Raw genomic sequence first — 24,110 nt, forward strand, 5'->3', positions numbered from 1 at the left:
AAAATATAAGGCAATAAAAACATCTGCATGACTAGGAAGAAAAAGATTCACACATTTTTATATGTAGACTATCTTCTGGCTGAGATGCATTAAGGTTTAGTCTCATCTGAAAACAGATTTTTAACAAATTAACTTCTGTTTTCAGTTTTCTTTATAATATACACAGGATTGAAAAGTTTGAGGAATATTTTAAGAAACAGTGGAAATTCACAATATTAATGATATGACTTATACAATAAAATTAAAATATTTTGTGTTTCCTGCAGTATCCATAACCTATCATATGTAATCTTATTCCATTTTATTAATCTAAATATTGCTGTATGAATTTTGTTGACAATGCCAATAACTACTGGCTGCCTTAGCAAAGCATCCCCAAACTGAAATTAATTAAAGAACCACAATGACTCAAGAAAGGTTTTTTACTTTGGCGTTACTGTCAGTAGCACATAAATTATTGTGAAAATCTTGACTGTAACCATATATAATTAGTGATTCTGCTGAAATATGGGCAAGAAAAGTAGACCTATGGAAAATTTACTATGGAGTATATGTCTATTACTCACGCAGACATCACTGGTCCATCAACAGGACACCCACACATGTGCAACTATAATTATCTTCATTCATCTTTCATAGTCTGACTTTGGGCAATAAAACCCATAGCTTTAGACATTTTTCGATTGTGTCCTAATGAAGGTATATTTATCAAGGTAGGAGAATAGAACACACTTATTTACCAGTTTGGAAGCTTGATTTATAACTTAAATATTTTACAGATGTGATATGGGGTTTGCATTTGTACTCCTGTCCCCGGCCCTGAAAATCACAGGGGCCATCTGTATACATGCAAGATCCTTGCCATTTAAAGCTTTTCTCAAGTAACTCCTTTAAATGTATTTATTTTATTTTTAGTTGCATTGGGTTTTGGTTGCGTTGGGTCTTCGTTGCTGCGCGCAGGCTTTCTCTAGTTGTGGCATGCAGGCTTCTCCTTGCGGTGGCTTCTCTTGTTGCAGAACACGGGCACGCGAGCTCAGTAGTTGTGGCTCGCAGGCTCAGTAGTTGTGGCGCACGGGCTTAGCTGCTCCGCAGCATGTGGGCTCTTCCCAGACCAGGGCTCGAACCCATGTCCCCTGTATTGGCAGGCAGATTCTTAACCACTGCGCCACCAGGGAAGCCCTCTCAAGCAACTCTTAAGTGAAAAACATTACAGGTGCGTTTTCACAGAAACAGATACAGAGGCAAAGAAAGCATATACCACAAAACATTAAGAGTAGGTCAGAAGGTTCTGTCCTTTGCTTATGGCGTTTTCTAAATTTTCTAAACTTAGCACATACTCTTTGCAGGATTAAGGAAAGAAAAAAATGTAAGAATGACATGGAAAAGTAATATTGTAAATCTATGTTTATCAAAGCTTTTGTTTTTAAGCAAGAACACTCCTAATTCTACGTATATTCCTAGCAACCCAATTTAAGTACCTATGAAGCTGATAGAACCCAAAAATCAATGGTAGCCACACACGTAAGCATGAAGTCTACCAGAAAAACTTTTAAATAGACTTTTAACACACATAGTAGATAGCATGAACACAGACTCTACCCAGAGGTAAGTCCACTTCTCTCCACAATGTACATCACTGTCAATGGACACTGCTTACATGTTATTAACTCACCCCCAAAAATCACACTTAAAAGAATTATGGGGTTCTTTTGGGACTCAGTATTAGGTAAGAGGCCAAGTGAAAAAGCTACTTTCTATTCCAATGTCCAAATCTCATTTTACCTTGCCCTTTAATCACTGACAGGTAATAAAGATAAACATCCCTACCACAAAATACAAAAATTCAACATTGCCTACCTTTTCTAATATAAATCTCTCTCTTTTTTTTTAATTACCACAATTTTAAATGCCTTTCTACAGAGGCAGTTTTCAATCTGAAGAGTAGACACTGGAGCTGGGGAGAAGATAGAACTATGAAATGCCGAACTGCCATCTGCTCCTCCCCTGCTCTGGCTGTGCTTCAAGAGATGTGGCATGGCTTTGCCACAAGAACTCTAACACTTTTTCCTGTAACTGGCAGAGTCAGATGATGTGATGTCATGTGACACGAGGGGCTAGATTTAAACTGGGGACTCAAGTTTCATATATTAAGTCCGGCGGACACATTTTCCAAACAGCTTTTAGTGAGGTATCAAAATGTTTTATTCAAGGAATGCTCTATGAGAAATGTTCCGCTCTCCTGTCAAAGATCACCCACAAGCATTAATAAGCTAACAAGTAAAACAACGGATATAGAGAAACTCTGGGAAGGCGGCCAGAATCTTTAATCGAAAGAGAAGATCCCATCAGAAAACCTCCAAGAGAAATACTCTGATAATTGAGACTTAGAATAGGGAGACAAATGAGTCCTATCCTTTCTTTTAATAAAATAACTACTTCTCAAAAATCTAGTTTTCTAATTGCCTTATTACCTAAAGCTCCGTACCATCCTCATGAGGTTGGGGCCGGCAGCTTTAGAGAAACCACATCTTACAAGGAAACAGAAGGTCATTGTCTTTCCTAAGTAAAAGGCACAGCAAATAAAGATTGGAGGCATGTTCAAAAGCTGATGAACATTTTCCTGCTGGGTTTGCAGTGTTTCTGGGGCGTGGGCCTCTTGTTTTCCCAAACCCCCATGCAGTTTTCAACTCCAAAATCATTCACTAACTGCTTAAGGTCTTAAGCACTTCATCAAAGAAACAGTGATGCAAGCATAAGACAGATGTCACCAACAGGAGAGTAAAGCATGGCAGTGAAGAGCACAGACCCTCTGGAGACATCCTGTGTGGGTTCAAAGCCCGGCCATCACTTTCTAACTGTGTGACCTTGGGCCAGTTATTTAACCTCTCTCTGCCTCACTTTCCTCATCGATGGAGCGTTACTCATAGGGTTGTTAAATAACTTAATTACTGAATGCAAAGTGCTCAGAAACATGCCTTGCACACAATAAGCACTCGATAAACAGCAAATTATATTTTTTACTGTCTTCAAAGAACTGTAAAATGCTTCATAATCAAGGGAAAAAGTTAGAAGCATCTCCCCTCCCACCATAAAAACATCTGTACTCGAGAGGAAAATAACAGCTACACAAGGCTAGAATCCCATCCTTAAGGACCTTTGAGTGCAAACGAGGCGATAAAACTTATAAATCGGATTATTTACCCTCTCAAGACTCTGTCTGTTCATCTGAGAAGGAAAGACAAAATAAGTACAGCCTCTAGCTAAAAGGGGTAAATTCCTAACACAACCAGGACAGAAAGAAGGAGAGTCAAGTTCATAGGAAAGAGAGGAGTGACCATGAACTAGACTTGTGGGGGATGGTTTCAAAAAGGAGCTAGACAGGCAGGACATCCGATCAGCGGAGAGAAGGGCACATGCGAAGGTATGGAGGAAGGCTGGTAATAGACCCTCCGGAATAGAATTCACATGCGGAAAAGACTAAAGAGAGGTGCAAGATCAGAAGGCCTTGGAAACCGGACTAAGAATGTGAGCTTGACTTTATAAGCAATCTAGACATGCTTTAGACAGAATTCTGGAAAATCAGCCAGAAGTGTATTGGTCCAAAGGGAGAAAATTAATAAGTGCAATCTAGCACCAGAAATGATACTGGCAACAGCTCGAAGACCAAGATTTCCCTGCACCATAGAGTACTGGGATTTCAGTCACCATCAAAGGCCACTCGTTCTTAATTTCTAAGTTACTCTAACCTTTTATTATTACTCACTTACCAGGTGCCAAGAGCTTTGTAAATCTTATCTCGAATTCTAATAACCATGCAAGGTCAACACTATTATGCTCACTTACAGACAGAGAAAGGAAGCCCAGGAAGGTCAGATAACCTGGCTGAGAGCCCACAGGTGTGGAGGGTACAGCCAGCCTCCCAGAGGCCACATCTCTTCCACTCTTAGGGAGGAGGCTCTCAATCCGCCCAGGGGCGTTCAGGCCCAGGGAAGTGTGGCCCAGCTTCCTGTAGACTTCACTGGCTGCTCCTGCCTGAGCGTGCCCTGCAAATCAATGACCTGAGACTGTAAGTCCCCTACACACAAACCTTCAAGTTGCGAACTTTCAAAGATGCGAATGTGTGTTCCATCAATGTCAGGCATGAGTGAAACTGCAGCTTTGCCCTCCGTCCCCTATTGCTGACGATCCTTCAGCTCTACCATCTCCCACCTCCTCTCCCTCCTCCAGTCAGTAACTCTTCTTGCCTGTTCACCCGATGCCAGCCCTGGATGTCAGCTGCTGTACTGTACTGTACTGTACTACTGTACTTTTCAAGGGACAGTACTGTAAGATTAAACATGTTTTCTTTATTTTTTGTTTGTTTTTTTATGTATTATTTGTGTGAAAAGTATTATAAACCTATTATAGTACAGTCCTATGGAGCCAATTGTGTTAGGTACCTAGGCTAACTTTGTTGGACTTAAAGACAAAATTGGACTTAACGAACGTGCTCTGGGAACGGGACTCGTTCGTTATGTAGGGGACTTATTGAATTACGTAGAAGTTATTCTGAAATTTTGAAACGCATTTATAAGGAGGTACCCTATTTCCCATCACTCCATAGAAGAGCGCATTCAAGGCTTGTGTCCTTAAAGGTGACCTCACTTAAAAGCCAGCAGAGCTGGAAAAACAAACACTCGGCACTCTCCCTGCACAGCTCTGGTTAAACAGTGCTGGCCCTACCCACACTGCTCTGGGCCTGATCTGGGGAGAGGTGAGCGCCCAGAAGACCAGGGCTCCCTGCTCCCAGCTGCTTCCGTGCCTTTGCTGCACCCAACATGGCAGGGCCCAAAAGTGACAACAGGAATCCTTGCGGGGTGTGCAGAAAGGGCAAGGCACTGTGACTGCACTGTGGGAAAAGGGGACACCAGGGAATGTTCTGATGATTCCATTTTACAGTCGTCAAAGGGGTGGCCTGCAGGATGTGGTGGGACAAGGAAGTCCTCAGTGCTTGCCTTCTGCCCTTGAGAGATGATTGGGGGGAGGGGGAGGAAGGAGCTGCCAAAACCAACAGCCTTATTTCTTTTAGCAAGACAAAAAATATCAGTAAGATGTGAAACAAACAAAACACTATAAAAAGGGGAGAAAAATAGGCTCAAGAACTTGTTCCAGCTTAAAAAACGATTTGAACTCCAGGTAACAACCGAAATTAAGACACCACCCCAAATTAAGTGGAAATGAGGAAGGTGTTTCCACTTAACATCTGGAGAGGGGCGTTTGTTCCAGCCCAGGGTGAACCAGGCTGTAAGAAACAGGTACAGCTGGAATGCTTTCCACTAACAATTTAGTGCTTAAAACATTAATACCTGCTTTATGTTTGTATTCATGTGTTTATGAGTATCTTACTTGTGTATATTTTACACACTTCTGAAAAATCAAAGTGTTCATATATGTCCAGTTAATAAGCCTCAAAAGATCTTTCGCTTGAACAGCCATCATGCCATTCCTGTTCCTAAAACAAGACAGAGAAGTTGCGCTCGTTTACGTGTCCAGCTGGCATTGACTGGCCCCTCCAGTATTCTAGACACTGTACCCAGCACTGGGGACTTGGAAACAGCGGCCACTTCAAAACATCAACACGTTTGCACAGCCGTCTTGCCACTTTGCTGGTTGAGCCTTTCAACTTGTTTTAAAAATTGCTTCTGGTGGGCTTCCCTGGTGGCGCAGTGGTTGAGAGTCCGCCTGCTGATGCGAGGCGACGCGGGTTCGTGCCCCGGTCCGGGAAGATCCCACATGCCGCGGAGCGGCTGGGCCCGTGAGCCATGGCCGCTGAGCCTGCGCGTCCTGGAGCCTGTTCTCCACAACGGGAGAGGCCACAACAGTGAGAGGCCCGCGTAACGCAAAAAAAAAAAAAAAAAAAATTGCTTCTGGTTACAGACATACCTAACCTTAGGTTCTGCGTGAAGTAACTTTTTAACAACTTACCTCTAAATGCTGAAAAAGCAAATTTCCAAGAAGTGTGCACACAATTCACTCGAGAGGTGTCATAAAGATCTAAGGCCGTGAAGAAACTGAAACTCGGGGAGTGTAGGGCGCTCAGTTTCTCCAACCCCCGGGTACATTTTGAGGTCAGTAGCCATCAGCTTCCAGGCCAAGCCTCACAAGCTTCCAGGTGATCGGCAGTCAGATGCCTGATGCTACGTAAAGTAGGCAAGGAAGCTGTGCCTGCCACACGCACGGGAATTAATTCCACGAGGCAACTGCTTCGTGGGTCTAACTCAGTGGGTCTCAACTGCGAATGATTTTGTCCTCTGTGGCCCATCTGGCAATGTCTGCAGACATTTTGGTTGTCACAACTTGGGGGTGCTAGTTGCATCTAGCGGGTAGAGACCAGGACACACAGGACACAGGACAGTTCCCCCACACCAAAGAACTGACTGACCCAGAATGTCGATGGTACCCAGATTGAGAAACTCTGGTCTAGCTCCAAATAGCAGCTGCGAGTCACAAGGAGCTCTCGTTTCCTTCTTATTTGGCCGCTCACACATAAAGCTAATACGTGCGACATCTCATTCAATTTTTTTTCAATTGTTAACATTAGCTTCAAATTGCTGTCCAACAAGCAATAAGTTATTATCCCTAAGTCACAATGGGAAAAGTTACCAAAGAACAGGACACCACTTCGTGATACAAGAGGCCTTACAATGTTGCCGTCCTTGGAAATATATCACTTCCACACTTACTCCACAGAGAGATCCATAGAGACAGGATCTGTGTTAGGAGTATGTCTTCAATTGATAGCACTGTATAGCCTCTCTGGTCCTGCTGGCTTCCCATTCAAAGTAATTATGGTTAGGGGAGGAACTCTGATTAGAAATTACTACTGACTAGAAATAAATTAATCAGAAGTTAATTTCTGATTAGAAATTAATATTGTAATAGAAATACATCACAAGAGTAAAAGTATAACTTTGAATAAAAATGTCCCCCAATACTAAAGTCACCAGCAACAGAGCAGAAAGACTGTGAGTTCTATAACAACCTCTTCAACCTTGGGCAAGTGACTTAACGTCTTTGGATTCAGATTCTTCATCTAGGAAAGGCAGGGGACGGAGAAGAAGATCTCTGAAGGCCAACTTCAATATTATATTAATCATGGATATAAAATCCAACAACTAGGTCTCCTTACACTGAACCAAGGCACAGTGTAAGGAGAAACAGTACTTCAAAGTCCAATGGGAGGATACCAGGGCAGGAGGTTGCAGCTGCCCCATGTTATCCTGCAGTTCTCCCCACTTCCACTAGGGGACAGAGTTCTTCCAAAGGGGAGGTCACTGGCCCCCTGACAGGCTTCATGGGGACGGGGACCCCAACAAATCGAATACAAATTCTATGTCTCATCAAATTTCCTAAAGAACTCACAACACAAGAGCAAAATAAAGGCCTCCCTCCCCCCGCCATAAAAAGTTAAGAATTAGAGTCCCGCAGGCAGAGCCTCAGGTTTTCTTACAGATGAAAGCAATTAAACTAGCCCACTGGTCTTTTATCACTGGTTAACCTGCAACTCCTGCAGAAAGTTCTGGTGCCTTCTTACAGGCATGAAAACGAAGGTCTATGGATTAGCAAATGCCAGTCTCACAATTATAAGTCTCATTAAAAAAAAAAAAAGGAGAAATATGTATTAATGAATGATTAATTCCTTTGCAGTCCACCTCTCACCATGAATGTGGGTATCGCCTGTGATACACCACTTTAAAAAAAAAAGGGATATTACTATTACACAAGAATATACCACCCTGGCCACTATAAATAGTCATCAGGCTATTTAAAGTAAGTGGGCATCCGGAAAGCACAATGACTTGAAATAATAAATCCAGTTAAGTCTGAGAAAGCAAGTTAGCCAACATAGAGGCAAACCCTCACCAATCCAATTTGCTGGAAGGTTCCAAAACTGTCCTGGATTTACAAAACATCCCCTGGCTTTCAATGAAAGACACATCAGACTCATTAAGCCAACTAAGTTTACTTTGAGCCACTTCAAACCTCGAACTTAAATAGAATTTGTTAAATAAACACAACCAAGAAAGGAAAGGGAGCCAAGAAACCACGGTAACTCTCGATCCCAGAGAAAAGGGTTCTCAAGTCAAGGGTTTCAAGTAACCGTGGTGTCCCGCCCTCAATGACCCTAAAAGGAGCATCAGTTTAATCTTTCAAAAATAACCAATGTCCGCTCTTAAAGATTTTCTTTAAATTCGAATTCCAAATCTGCCAGGGGCAGTCAGCACAAATACATGATGTTTTGATCTCACCCTCTGGAATGATCTCAGATCCTAGAAGAGCACTTCTTGGTGAGCACTAGAACCTAGACCCCAAAGGTCCGACAGGCCGAGAATATAGTGAACGATTAAACCCTCGTCTCTCCCTTCTCACACTTCATTAAGCGTCTCCTCTGGAAGTGTCTGCACCCCTCTCACAGGAAGCCGGCACGTTTTGCAAAGGAAATTCCAGACCAGACCTTTCTTGGAGAAAGGCAAGTCCTCGATGAACGTTTTATTGGGCTTCCTGCACCCAGGCAGCCGGGCAGGCACATCTCCCCGCCGGGCCCCTAGTCCGCCAGCTCACCTCGCGCGGGTCGCCGCGGGGACACCCGGTGAGCCAGCCACCCCCGCCAAAGGACGCTCACCTTCGCTGCATCCCGGGCCAAGTGGGAGCGCGGGACAAAATAAATTCCGCCAGGGATTACTCAGCCGGAGACTCCCCGGGGCTTGATTTCTGGCGACTCCCAGAAAGTTTCACCCTCTCGGGCTAAGTGCGCGCGGTAGCTTGTGTGCGCGCGGCGCGGTGAGCACCTCCCTCCCTCTGGGCAGGAAAGGAGCCCGCGCCCGGCTCAAGGAAAGCAGTCCGGCCCGGGACGCCGGCGCCCGCCCTCCCGGCCGCGAGCGCACTCACCTCGGGGAAGAAGTTGTCCATTGTTCCCGTGCGCTCCCCAACTCGCCCGAGTCCGGCTCCCAGCTCGCGGAAGTCAGCCCAGCAGAAGGTCCGGGGAAACCATGCGTGTCACAGCGCGACTCCCAGAAACTCGAGCCCGCGGGGCTCCCCCGCTGCCATCTCCTTCTCCCCTTCTCGTCTTTCGCACCTTTTGTTTGCCCAAACCCAAGTCTCTAACTCATCCGTCCCAACTGCAGCCTTTGTCTCCTCTTTCTCCAAGTTCCTCACTCCTGGGCGCCGCGCTCGCGAGCGGAGAACAGCTGGTGGCACATTCTTCCCCCCGGCTGGGGGAGGGAGGCGGGGGGCTGGGGAGTGCGCCCCCTCCCTCTGCGCTCCGGCCGGAGGCACTCGGGGCGGGCAGGGGGACAACGGCCACAAAGCGAGCCCGAAATGGCTCTCCCAGCTCGAGCGCCGCCCCGGTGAGTATTCGGGCGCCCAGGCTCACCGGCTCACGGCCACACGGAGACTTGCGGACAGGAGAGCACGGCCCTCCCAGCCCGCTCATCCGGCCCCGCCCACTCGCTCACCTCGCCCCGCCCCTCCAAGGGCTTAGCTCCGCCCACTCAGCCGGCCCACCCGGCCCCTACGCCACGCCCCCCTGCAGGAGCCCAGCCCTCAGCCGACCCCTCCCCGCGCTTCCGCAAGGTTCGGCCTCGCGCGGCCGGCGCGCCCCGCCCCCATTTTCGCCCAGGCCCCGCCCACTCTGCGCCTCGGGCCGCCGCAGGCTCCGGGACGGGCGGGGAAGGCGGGGCCCCAGCGGCTCCCAGCTCCCTCCCCGCCTCTCCACCTAGGTGCGGGCGGGGGAGTTGACTCTTCCCTCTGGTGAGAAAGACCAAACAGTCACCAAGGAGGAGGAGTTGGGGGATTTGTGTGTGTGTGTGTGTGCGCCTTTGATCTTTAGCACGCCCTGGAACCGGCTCAACGCGGATCTCATTAATGCAGCTCGGCAGATGAGCGACCCCGGGGACGGAAGCGCGGTCCGTGGAGCTGCCCCGGCTGTTGGGCCAGATCAAAGCGGAGAAGGGAGGCTAATCAGAATTTCTGGAAGCTGCCTACCCGTGTGGAGTTTCTCTCCTGCACCCAGGATAAAAGACGTTTTCATCGCAGTGGGAAAATGTAGTTTTGTAAACTGGAAGAGGACGTAGCCAATTGCACTTTTCCTGGACCTAAAGGAAGCAGCAGATAGTCAAATGGAAGCGAGATGGATGAAGGATCAAACCCCCCTGGTACTGAGTCCTGGTTTCTCTGGGGCAGGTCCTCAAACTTTCGCGTGCACAGGAATCACCTGGGAATCTTGTTAAAATGCAGACTGGAATTGAGTGGGATGAGCGCTGAGAATCTGCATTTCCAGCAAGTTTCAGGTGCCTTCAAAGGATGGCACCTGGCCTTGTGCTGTTCTGCAAACTGTTTGGAACCTGTCTGTAACAAGTAGAGAAATTGAGAGCAAAGGTTTAGAAACTTTTGTAGCAATTTATAAAATGCCACGACATACAAGCACATGATCTGTGGACTCTTTGAACCGAGTATAAACCAGTTTGGGTGTTGTCAGACTCGTCGTGACTCATACCTGGCACAGCAGGGTTTTCCTATTGGTACCTGGCAGATTGGAAACAGAAACAACTGGTTCTTCACCACAAATGGTTTGAAAAGTTCTCTCTAGGGGATTTGCCAACTGCTCCCATCCTTTAAGACTCAAGTCAGAAAGTCACATCTTCCATGGGAAGCCTGCCCAGAGATGTCCAGCTACTCATGCCACTTCCAGCTCCACCTAACCACCGGGCGTGGCTTATTCCTACAACTACCAAGGAAACTATATCTTTTTGGGGTGAAACTATATTCTGCAAGGGTCTTTTTGTTGGTGTCCTACCCATCTTCAGTTGGGAGAATAGAAGCTCTTTGAGAGGGAACTGTGCTTTCAAATTGGTATCCCCAGCCTGTTTCAGAGACTGAATGAATGAATGAATGAATCATCCCCCTAATCCTTGTGTGAAAATTCAAGCATGTTTGTAACCTATCTCAGAGCAGTTCTTCAGCGTTAATATCGTTGTACCCACTCCACTCCCCTTTGGAAAGAGTCAAGGTTAAATTAATTCATGATGTGCTCTGTGATTGCCCTGTTTCACAGGTTTACACATGTAAGCCATTAAAGATTGTGTCCCAGGTTGCGTGGAAAGTTAAGATGGAGCCAGGATAAATACCAACCATCCCAGGCACCATAGTGCTTAGTCAAATGAGTCCTGCTGCCATCTGTGTTCAGATATTGGCGCAGAGCAATTACAGTCATGATGGTGTTAATCTGTATAGAACATCTTTCAAGAGAGAAAGTACAGGCAGCTGGTTCAAATGAGGATGTGGGTGTGGCTTGGTTCCCAGCATCAGCCCAGCCACTGGCAGCCTTGGCCATGGTCATTTCAAAGTCACTTTCCAATACTGGCTCATCAGTTGTAACAAATGTACCACGCTAATACAACATGTTAATAATAAAGGGAACTGGGATATAGGGAAACTTTACCCTCAATTTTTCTGTAAAGTTAGAACTGCTCAAAAAAATAGACCATTTTTGAAAGTTACTTCCCTATTGATTAAGAAGATATGGTGAATAATTACATACCCCCAACCTGCCTCAAAAGAATTGTGAGGCAGATCCAATACATAAGGGTTGAATTTTACTGAATTATATTTCTTTTAAAAGTTTACACCACTTTATCAAAATCCCCTAGGACAATTGTCAAAAAGAAAAAGCAAAAAAACACATGACTCTGAAGCTCGGGGGTGGGTGGGTGCCTAAGAATCTGCATTTTAGTAATCACCCAAGTAGACAATTCTATGTTTGAGGGTCATCACTTTATGTTTTCAGAAGTCATCAGATTTTCCATATAAGTGCACAGTCTCGAAAAGTTGTAAAGGTAAACAGTAGCAGTAAGATTCTATTTGCTGAACAAACAGCAAAGCGCATGTTATTTTAAGCATTCTAAACAGGATATCAAACTTTCAAGTATTTGGGGTGGAATCAGTTGTTTAAAAGGAATATGTTAAATTTACAAGGGCTTTGACAAAATTGGACAGAGAAGGGGAAGCAATGAAAAGGTAAGTGCTTCCTTTTAAGGAGCTGTGTTACCCAATGGTCAAAGCTGTTTGGACTAAAACATTAAACTATGCCCTCTGAGAAGTGACAGAGGCTCACAAATGTTAATGCGAGAATGGGCACATTTCTCTGAAGCCAAGTTTCTTCTTTTTTTAATTTTTTTAAAATTAATTTATTTACTTTTGGCTGTGTTGGGTCTCCGTTGCTGCGCTCAGGATTTTCTCTAGTTATGTTGAGTGGGGGCTACTCTTCGTTGCGGTGTGTGGGCTTCTCATTGCGGTGGCTTCTCTTGTTGTGGAGCACGGGCTCTAGGTGCACGGGCTTCCGTAGTTGTACACGCGGGCTCAGTAGCTGTGGCGTATGTACGGGCTTAGTTGCTCCGCGGCATGTGGGATCTTCCCGGACAAGGGCTCAAACCTGTGTCCCCTGCATTGGCAGGCGGATTCTTAACCACTGCGCCACCAGGGAAGCCCCGAAGTTTCTTCTTAATTATTCTACTTATTTCTCAAACATGCTGACGGAGTGTTACATTTGCAAAATAAAACAAAAAAAGCTCAAGTTACATTCTCTTATTTAGCTGCAAAACTTAACCCATAAGTGACAGAAATTTATTTGTATATAGATGGGACCATTTCCCCACTTTAAGGGAGATTTCCGTACAGGTATGTATGTGAATAAGTACTATGGTCCTCTTCCGTTTTTGTTTCCACCACGTTTGTTTGTTTTCAGTTGACATAGCTTGTCTTAATTTCCTTTGTGATTTCGAATTGAGTTCCTTTGTTGTTGTTGTGTTGCTGCTGGCAGTTCCTAATCTGGATGTGTCTTAGTGTATAGAGTCTTCTTCATTACCTTTGTTTTTATAAAACACTCGCTCTAATTGCTCCAGTCAGATTAATGGTTTAATAACCAGTTACGGGAAGAGAAAGTTCTGGAGTTTCTTTCACACAGATTAGAAGTTAATAACTGACACAACCTTAAAATCCTGTTTTCCATGCTTAACTAAACAGCAGTTCCTTTCGGTTCATTTATAGTCTTGGACGTTTAAAAATCCACGTGTTTTTGCCTTTTGAACAAGCAAATATTAAGGGAATCTTCGTGTTCTTTAAATTTTTAAACAAGTGTTCCTTTTATTTCTCATAACTTACAATTCAAAACCCTTGAGGAAGTTTTGTTTCGTTTTGTTTTTTCATGTGAAACTTAAAACAGTTGTGAAAGAATAAAACTCCGGGGGAAAAATACCTGATATGTTTCACATTGTAGTAGAATTAAACAAGTACAAAAAAGTAAACTTGGAAATGAAGCAGGGATAAGATACTGAAAAACTGATTTGCTAGCAGTCATTTTTCTAAACAAAATGGGCTACGGCTAAGATGTAATTTACCTAATCAGACAGCCCTCGATGGACAATCAATGCCAACTAAATCCCCATCACTTCACACTACAGCAAGAATGCTTTCTAAATTGATATCCCACACAAACACAGAGTTGTTTTCATAAATGAATCCATTTCCGTTTAAAGTGCGGAGTCCTGGTCCTGTTGGGTGTGATAAATAAATGGTATAAAGATCCATGAAACCCTCCATGATGATATTCTGCCCACTTGGAGTACGTTTGACGCCTCCCTTTCTCTTTGATTTCTTTTTGTCTTCACAGTCTCTCTCTTAGAACAGAGTAGCTCCCAGGATGACTTTCTCAAGTTTACCATCTCTCCATCTCTGTTGTTAATCACATGTTTGCCACTTCCAGACCTTGTGCCCTCACATATTCCCCGCTTCCTGCATCTTCAATCTTTCCTGCTCACATTATCTGAGCCAATAAATGTGATTGTGTCTATTCCACTTGAGAATGGCTGTTTCTTAACCCAATTGCTCCCTGAACTACTGGGCCATCTCCCTTCAGACCCCTAGCTTTTCACTGTCTACACTTCATCCCAAGCAATTTACCCTTCAGCCTCTTATGAGTGGAGATCATAACCCCATTCTCTTGAAGATCACCATGACCTTGAAATAATCAAATTCCACAGCCTGTTCTCAGATTTCATCCTCCTTGACATCACCCCTCTTTTGAAATTCTCATTTCTCAGCTTTGGGGCCAGCTTCACAGGGGTGCAGCTATAGAGTTAGTTGCACAAGACCCTAAGCTCAGAAGGGGCCCAGGGCTTGGTTTAATACTCTGTTGTGTTGTCTTAAAATTCTAATGATTTTTGAACGAGGGGCCCTGCGTTTCCATTTTGCATTGAGCCCCATTCTACCTAGCTTTATGTAGCCAGTTCTACCTAGCTTTAAAGCACTGCATTTGTTTGGTTCTCCCATCTCTTTGACCTCTTCCTCTGTCATTTTTACAGGCTCCCCTCCTCTCTCCCTCCTCCAAAATGGTCAATCCTAAGCCTGCATTCTCTTCTCCACTCTCACATTCTTGCCATTAATTCTCAGTACTTCAGCTGCCATCTCTTCATAAATGATTCCCAAACCCATCACTCAAGCTCAAAGAAGTCCCAGCCCCACGTTTCCAACCATCTGTTCGATTTCTTCTGGTGAGGTCCTTCTCATCTCTCATGCTCCCAAACTAACCCTTCTTCACCCTCCATTCACTTTTACCAACTTCCCTATATATATGAATGGAATAACCCTAATTCAGTCATCTTGATGGAGTTGATATCCATCATTCAGGGCTGACCCGTATCTTCTGATGGTCCTATCCACATGCTGAGAGTGTCGTCACTTTGGGAATCCCTCCAACCCAATGGATAATCTTCAAGCTTCCTTTGTGCCAAACATGTGACTTCAGTACTACCAACTGGATGCACCCACTCAAGGTTTAACCTGGGGAACAAACTACATGAGGACACAGGGGAGGTTCAGAGCGTCCGTGTTGGTGGCAGAGCTGGGGGCAGAAGGTATGTTTTAGTGGTCAGCTGTGGGGACGTCACTCCTAGGCTGCCCTAGTGGGGCTCTTAAGTTGGTAGGTGAAGCAGCCTGTGACCAGGCAGGCCTCCTCTGTGCTGTGGTTCTAGGAGTTATTTCTGGAAGCTTAGCCTAAAGCTCATTCCTTCAGCCCTTCCAATGATATGGCAAGCTGTGTAATACTGTTTAATAATCTCCTCTTGCTTAAATTCTCTGAAGTGGATTTTGTTTTCTACCACTTGCCAATACCTTAGGAGGAGTGACACCCTTAGACTGAGGAAAGTGGGGTCCTGTCCTTGGGGGTGCTTTTCTCAAAATGGTCTAAGTCCCATTTGGTACCTGGGATTGGCTGGGGCCAGCAGTGACATCCAGAGAGGACCCAGATCAGGTCCTATGTGGTCTTCAGTCTCTGCCTTTCCCCTTTGGGGTACTCACCAGCCCTCTACCATGCACATGGTGTCACCCGGAAGTCCAGAGCTGGCATTTATGGGGGTGTTCATGGAGCTAATGGCCGGACCTCAGTCCCAGGAAGACAGCCGCCTAGATTTTCCTGCTGGCCAATGCAATGTGTTTTCCACAGGATTGTGAGCAATCGGGCCACCAGAATAATGCTGACAAGCTGATTTGAGTGACTTTCATTCACCTTGGACACAGGAGGACTGCAGTACTCTTCGCCAACAGTCCCCCAGTGACCTTGGGCTTAGCCTGTGTGTGGACTCCTGGGTCAGGTCTCACCTATGTGTTCCAACCGGCAGTGGTACTGCCCAAGCCTACAGCATCGTTGGGCAGTGGGGAGGTGGCAGCCGTCTTTGCCCTGTGTGCGTTCCACCCCTGGCACGCAGGAGGGTCATTGTAGTCCTTCCGCTGGCGCTGCTTCTCATGTCAGGCAGTCTTCCTGGGTTAACCGCACCCATCTCCTCCTTGAGTTTCTAGACAGCTGCCCTGCAGTGTCAATCGGCCCTTGCTATCAATGTCCTTACTTGCCTCAAATCCGTGTGGTGTCGCTGTACTCCTGTAGGTGGACCTTACTTTGAGCCAGATGAGAGATGGACATTTCTTGCATGAATGGAACCACTCTCCCCACTGCACTCATGGCCCCCTTCCCTGGCCTCCCAGTTGGTGTTGGTGTGTGGACAGCAAAGTGCAGTCAACATTGAAATCGACCGTGTAGCTCAGAATGCCTTGTTTGCAGCCTGAAGGGTTCAAGAGAAGATTTAATTGGAAGATGTGTTGTTCACTTGTTCTGCTAGAAAATCCTCAGTTATTGTAGCATGACGCCAAGATGAATTATCATTCACATTTTCTTGCATACTCGGGGTTGGACTTGCATTTGTCAACAAAGCACCGTGACAACCTTTGAGAGTGTCACTGGCAGCCAGTTTCACAGGCACAGGATGTAGGATGTAATGTCATAAACGATGATGCAGCAGCACTAAATAAATGACATGAAGAAACTGCAGAGGTCAGAATTTCTATATTGCTTTAGAACAACCAGGTTCTGAACAGCCGTGACACTGTGAAGACATTTCCCTATCCTTTTCTCATTATGAGAAATAAGAAATGAGCCACGGATGGCACATTTGACAACAAGAACGTGAGGATGTGTTTCCTGGGTGTGAATTGGAAGAGCTGGTGCCTGGACCCTAGAAGAATCTTTATGCACACTCAGAGGAATAAACAAATACTGAAAGATTCATTATTGTCAATTTTCATGGAGGAATCACTGTACATTACATGGGCTCATGCATTTTGTAATATATTTTTAAATCAAATTATTTATATACACAGGGGTCCCCACATCCTAAGGGAAGAGCGGTACAAAAAAACAGCCTGAGGCTGGCCTACAAGTGAGAAATGTGAGGGTATAATTCATGGGATGCATCCCAGGGCCAGCTCTCTATAAATTCTCTTTAGCAACCTGACATGGCTTTGATCTCCCCACCTGAAATCACCTGAAATCACCACTATTGCTTTTGCTTCTTAAATGAGTGAAGAATACTTTTGGAATTTTTTTTCTTAGTTTCCATTAAATGCAAGTGTGCAGCTGCTGAGAGTATTAGGAAAAAAGCAGATAAGTGCAGAAAATTGTTTATATAAAAAAAGTCCAGGATAGAGTTGTTTAGAATAGTTACAAAGCTGGACACAACTTAAATGCCCCTTGGCAGGAGATCGGTTGAGTAAATTACGGTAAATTTGGTAAATGCCCGGCAACATATCTTGTTGGCGTGAGTTATCTGCTTCTGCACGACAAGCCCCCTAAAACTAAATGGCTTCAAACAACAATGACTTATTATTATTTCCCACAATTCTCTGGCCTGACTGGGCTTGACTGCCGCTGTCACCTGGGCTCTCAGAGGCAGCTGCAGGCAAATGGGTACCAGCTGTGGCTGGTGTTGGGACATGGCCTTCCTCCTGGGGCAGGAGCCTCGCTGGGACAGCTGGGACAGCGGGCAGCTCTCTTCCTCGTCTTTCTTCACTGTGTGGAGGACTCAGGATTCCATTCAGGCAAGAATAGAACTGTAAGACCTTCTGAGGATTTGCAAAGAAGTCACATGACATTGCTTCTGCCACTTTTGGGTCAAAGCCTGACCTAAGGCAATCCCAGATTCCAGGCTCTCTTGATGGAAGGAGCTGCAAAGCATCTGTGGCCTTTTTTTTTTTTTTTTTTCTTTTTTGGAGAGAGAAGTGGGGGGGGGGCGGGAGAGTGTTAAAATATACGTAACGCCACATTCACCATTTTAAAGTATACAGTGGCTTTTAGTATACATTCACAATGTTTACAGCTATCTATCTAGTTCCAAAATATTTTCATCACCTCAAAAAGAAACTTCATCACCATTAAGCAGTCACTCAGATTCGCACCCATCCCCAGCTTCTGGCAATCACTAATTTGCTGTCTGTCTCCAGGGATTTGCCTATTCTGGAAATTTCATCTGAATGGAATCATGCGTACCTTTTGTGACTGGCCTAGCATCATGTTGTCACGGTTCATCTATGTGGTAGCCTGTACCAGTACTTCATGCCTTTCATGGCTGAGTAATATTCCATTGTATGGATAGACCACGTTTTGTGTATCCATTTGTCACCTGATGGACGTTTGGGTTTTTTCGTGTTATAGCTATTGTGAATAGTGGCTCTATGAATACTTGTATACCTGTTTTCAGTTCTTTTGGGTATATCTCTAGAGATGGAATTGCTGGGCCGTATGGTAATTCTGGGTTTCCCTTTTTTAGGAACCACCAAAGAGTACTCCTCTGTGGCCATTTTTAAGCCACCATAATACCCATATTTATTGATGTGGTGATAGGAATAAGTAACAGTTACAAAATAACATGTTTCATCTGTAGGCTATAGAAATTTAAGAAAAACAAATGGTGGCTATAAGCAGACATGTTTGTTTTTCTCTCATAAACAAAGCCCAGAGGGTTGGGATGTTCCATAACGTCTCCGAGGACACCGACTCCTTCCAGCTCTCTCTCTGAAGTGGGCCGTGGTGGCTCACAGCCTCGCAGTTCAAGAAGGCAGCCTCAGCTTCCTAGGCTGCAAGAGGCCGTGGGGGGCAGTGACTGATGGAGGGGGCAAAGAGCAGGCCCACGATCTCTTACGCAGATTCCCAGGAGTTGTCACACAGCACACCTGCTCACTGTTGGCCAGAACTTAGTTACCAGCTGTGAGGACTACTGAGAAATGTGATATTTACTCTGGGCTTTTATTTACCCAGCTAAAAACTGTTACTTGGAAGAAGGAACAAATAGATACTAGGGAACAGAAAGAAAAAACAAAAATGTTTAATAGATGTTATCTCTAGATAACAAGGGCAGGGCAATCAAAAATTATTATTGACCCTTTTCTATATTTTCTGAATTTTTTGATACCTATATAATCATAAGGTTATTTATTCTTATTTTGAAAAATAATAAAATGTATATTTCTTTTATCAGAGCAGAACTTCATTTATTCTTCCTTTTTTTTAAATTTTATGGAAGTATAGTTGATTTACAATGTTGTGTTAGTTTCAGATGTACAGCAAAGTGATTCAGTTATATATACATATTCATTCTTTTTCAGGTTCTTTTCTCATATAGCTTATCACAGAATATTGAGTAGAGTTCCCTGTGCTATGCTTCCTTTCTTTCAATTATTTTGTCTGTTTTTACATTCTCTTCCATTATAGGTTATTACAAGATAGTTCCCTGTGCTCCGGTATAGTTCCCTGTGCTATACAGTAGGTCCTTGTTGGTTATCTATTTTATATATAGTAGTATGTATATGTTAATCCCAAACTCCTAATTTTTCCCTCCCTGTACCCTTCCCCATTGGTAACCATAATTCTGTTTTCTATGTCTGTTCAATTATTTTTTTAAAATGTTCATTTTTTATCTGTGATGTCAGGTATTAGAAGATATAAAGATGAGTAAGACAGGGTCTCTAAGGAAATCAATAGACCAATTGCAGAGAGATACTAAAAGAGAATTTTGAAATGACTGGAAATTTCTATAGTAGAAGCATACACAAAGTTTAAAGGGGACCTTTAAAATAAAAAGTGAAACCGGGGTGAGTGTTATGGGCGGAATCATGTCCCCCTCCCCAGATTCATATGTTGATGTCCTAACTCCCAGTACCTCAGCATTTGACTGTATTTGGAGAGGGCCTTTAAAGGTGATTAATAAAAAATGAGGCCATTAGGTTGGGCTGTAATTCAGCATGACTGGTGTCTTCAGAGAAGAGGAAATTTGGACACAAAAAGAGCCACCAGGGTTGCTTGCACAGAAGAAAGATCACATGAGGCCACAGCAAGAAGACAGCCATCTACTGCCTAGCAGCCTAGGAGACTAGACTCTAGGAGAGTCTAGGTCAAGGAGAGAGGCCTCAGGAGAAACCAACCCTGCCAACACCCTGATCTGGACTCCTAGCCTCCAGAACTGCAAGAAAATCAGTTCTGTCGTTTAAGTCACCCTGTCTGCGATATCTTGTTATGACAGCCCTAGCAAACTAATACAGGGAATCAGGAGAAAATTCCTGGAGAGCTGCACTGGAAGCAGGGCTCAGTGGTGGAGTAGGCTTCTACCAGGTAAGGAAGAGAGGAAAACACATTCCAGGCAAAGGGAAAAGCCCAGAGGTATGAAGAGCATGTTCAGCAAAGGGTACCAAGGATGGTTAGGGCAGAGAGTGAGTGTGTAGAGCTATAGGAGACAAAGTTAGTTTACAGCTATTTAGTAGTTGTTAAGCTAAGTTAGTTTACAACTAGTAGTTTGCTAGTCCATGTTTGACTAGGCCTATCCATGCAAAGGGTAGCCCTGATTTACAGCATTTGCCAATTTCTGTGGTGTAAATGCTCACACCGCGTCTGATTTCAGGGATTCACTGATGTGGAGCTGGGAAGAGCCCCACAGAAGCGCCTCATTATTCAGTATTTCCACCATATAAGATACAAGAGACATCACTAACTTCAAGTGCATCAATAAGAGTAAAAATGTGCTAGAATAAGTTGTAAGCAGTAAGTGTTGAGTATTTACTCTTTGGGGTTTTAATATAATTTATTTAATCGTAAGTTCATATAACTTAATTTTGACTAATGGCTGTGTTTAACAACTGGCTCACAACATTTTTGAAAATTTAACAATTTGTTCTCATGAGTCAGGATGAGCACACCCCTGTTTATATCTACTATTTCATAAATTATTGCACTTCCCTTGGGGGGGGGTGTTAAGACTCAAAAACTAAAGTAATGCATAACAGCTTTTATTATCTCCATCGGGTTAAGGAGATGACACACACATGTTCAAAAACTTGGCATAATTGCTAACAAGGTAAAGGTTTGTGGGAGACAGGAGGAGGAATCTCCATGGCTGTAGCAGTAGTTAACCATCACAGAGGAGAGGGTATTCACTGGAATCTTCAAGAAGAGGGGTAGGACTTCCCTGGTGGCGCAGTGGTTGAGAATCTGCCTGCTAATGCAGGGGACACGGGTTCGAGCCCTGGTCTGGGAAGATCCCACATGCCGCGGAGCAACTAGGCCTGTGAGCCACAACTACTGAGCCTGCGCGTCTGGAGCCTGTGCTCCGCAACGAGAGGCCACGACAGTGAGAGGCCCGCGCACCGCGTTGAAGAGTGGCCCCTGCTTGCCACAACTAGAGAAAGCCCTTGCACAGAAACGAAGACCCAACACAGCAAAAAATAAAAATAAATAAATTAAAAGAAGGCTCAACATTAAAAAAAAAAAAAAAAAGAAGAGGGGTAAGGGAATTTTGGGAATGCAAGAGGAAGATAAAGAAGGATGGAGATTGTGCGATGGAAAGAAGGATGGATGGAGTTTTCAAATCAGATGCCCTCCATGGGCTCAGCTCCTTAGTAAACTGGGAGAGCAGGAGACTTTCTCCTTTGCTCTGATAAATGTACTGGGTTAACTCATTGTTATCTTGAAAGCCAGAGTACTGCAGCCTTCAGAGAGCAAGAGATGAAGGGATTCTGTCAACTGTAAATCATAGGGCAAGAGGGTTTAGGAGAGAAAAGGTGGTGTCTCCATGGTGACGCAGGGTCAGGTCCAAGTGGGAAGGCATCAAGAGAAGAAGATGCAGAAGAACTAGGCTGGGGACCCCACACTCGCTGAGATCTCAGCTGCAAACAGGTGGGGACTCCTCCTTCTTCTCTCTCGAGGCCACCATTCTACCTGCACTTTACCTTCCACTCCCACCAGACAGCATCACCTCCCCCTCATGCTCTCTGGTCCCATCTTTCTTTACCCTCCTCATCCTTCTCACTCCACCATCATCTTCCCTACGACGCCTTTCAGATCAGCTCACAACGTGCTCTAGTAGCCCCATCTCTAAACCTCTCAGTGAAGGCACATCGTCCTCCAGCTACCACCCCATGGTCTTCACAGCAAAACATACCCAAGGCATTCTCTCTCCTGGGGCCCCCCACTGACTCTTGCACCTCCTCCCTCAACTGTCCCTCCTCTCCACTGTCAGTGTCACCAGTGATTTCTCTGCTCCACAGAAGCTAGAGTGATATCTTAGAATGTAAATCAACACTACGTTGCACTTAAACTCTACAAGGGACTCCTTTACACTTAGCATCAAATACCAGTGCCTTTCAGGCTGATGAAACCCTGCAGGACTGACCCTGCGACCACTCTGAGTTTCTGGAGCTTGATCCTGCCTCAGGGCCTTTGCATGTGTGTTTCCTGTACCTTCAATATCTCTTCACCTTCCATCACCCCATTCACTCTGCATGGCTGCCTTGTCTCCTTGTTCAGGGCTCAGCTCAGGTGTCCTCTGACCAGCCCATCTAATTCTGCACTGACACACCTGTCACACTGTATCACATTGCTCCACCTACTTGCTTCATAGTGTTTTATCACTCTTTGAAATTATCTTACATTCTCTTTGTTTTCCTCAGGGCTCCGCAAATTATGGTCCATGGGCCGAACGTGGCACAAAACCTGTTCTTGAAATGCAGTTTTATTAGAACCAGCCACCTCCATTTACTGACAGATTGTCCGTAGCTGCTTCTGCACTAACAGTTGAGTAGTTGTAAGAGACCTTATGGCCCACAGAGCCTAAAATATTTAGATTTGGCCCCTTCAAGAACTGTGCCTAGTACATAGTAAGTGTTATAAAAGATGTAGAAAACAAACTTATGGTTACCAGGGGATAAGGGGGGAAGGGATAAATTGGGAAATTGGGATTGACATATGCACACTACTATATAAGACATAGATAACTAATAAGAACCTACTGTATAGCACAGGGAACTCTACTCCATACTCTGTAATAGCCTATATGGGAAAATGATCTAAAAGAAGATTGGATACATGTATATGCATAACTGAATCACTTTGCTGTACACCGGAAACTAACACAACATTGTAAATCAACTATACTCCAATGAAAATTTTTTTAAAAAAAGAAAAGATATGCTGATGCCTGGTTTCCTTGTTTACTGTGTTTACGTCTTTGTTGTCTGCCTTCCTCTATTAGTATGCCAGCTCCCTGAGAGCAGGGGTGTGTCTTTATTTTATCTCCTGCTGTATCTCAAGCACCCCAAGGAATGTCTGTCACTGTTGCATAAATGAAGATGTGATAATGAAGGCGTGATAGCAGTGTTATCACAAGCACTTTTACATTAACATTGGCCCAGCCTAATCATAACACCAATACTACTAGCATTCTTATTACCACGAAGGGCTAAGGTATATTAACAAGAGCTAGTCTGTGCTGAGCGCTGCTGTAAATGCTTTGCTTGCATTATCGAATCAGCAAGGGGGGTTTCATTCTACCCATTTTATACAGGAACAAATTGAGACTCAGAATTCAAGCCATTGCCCACCTTCCCACTGTTGAGCAGTGGCACACAGCTGGGTGAGTTCTCTCAAGCTTATGCTCTTTTGTCTGTCCTACCCTGGAAAGACCATGAACTTCAGAATAAGACAGAACTGAGTTCAAAATCAGGCTTTACCTCTCAACAATTTTGTTTTATTTTTATTTTTCTTAATTTTTAGAATTTTGGGGCTGCATCACGTGGCCTGCAGGATCTTAGTTCCCCCACCGGGGATGGAACCCATGCCCCCTGCAGTGGAAGCATAGAGTCCTAACCACTAGACCACCAGGTAGAGAAGTCCCTACCTCTCTACAACTTTGAACTTGGCAATTTGCTCAGTGTGAGGCTGGGACATTACCCACTAATTCCCAGGATTGAATAAGATGCAGAAAGTGATGCCTGACACGTAGTGGGTGCTCAAAAATGTTAACTTCCGGGCTTTCCTGGTGGCGCAGTGGTTGAGAATCTGCCTGCTAATGCAGGGGACACGGGTTCGAGCCCTGGTCTGGGAAGATCCCACATGCCACGGAGCAACTAGACCCGTGAGCCACAACTACTGAGCCTGCACGTCTGGAGCCTGTGCTCCGCAGCAGGAAAGGCCACGATAGCGAGAGTCCCGTGCACCGCGATGAAGAGTGGCCCCCGCTTGCCACAACTAGAGAAAGCCCTCACACAGAAACAAAGACCCAACACAGCCGAAAATAAAGAAATAAATTAATAAATAAAAAGCCAAGCATTTGAAGCCCTTTAAAAAAAAATGTTAACTTCCTTCCCTCTTTTTTTTAAGACAACAGATGGGACGAGTTTCATTCGCTCCACACTTGACCTTACAA

General features: G+C 44.7%; 1 protein-coding gene across 1 annotated transcript in view; it reads right to left on the reverse strand.

Annotated features, from left to right (window-relative positions):
- The window catches only part of MYO10 (myosin X), a 219,695-nt gene extending 210,251 nt beyond the window's left edge, over positions 1–9,444 (reverse strand). Inside the window, 2 exon segments of the mRNA XM_079918927.1 lie at positions 8,929–9,006; positions 9,008–9,444. Of these exon segments, the coding sequence (XP_079775053.1) occupies positions 8,929–9,006; positions 9,008–9,031 (102 nt within the window). The 5' untranslated portion in view covers positions 9,032–9,444.
- Between the last annotated feature and the right edge of the window lie 14,666 nt (positions 9,445–24,110).

Source organism: Stenella coeruleoalba (assembly GCF_951394435.1).
Source record: "Stenella coeruleoalba genome assembly, chromosome: 3".
NCBI lineage: Eukaryota > Metazoa > Chordata > Mammalia > Artiodactyla > Delphinidae > Stenella > Stenella coeruleoalba.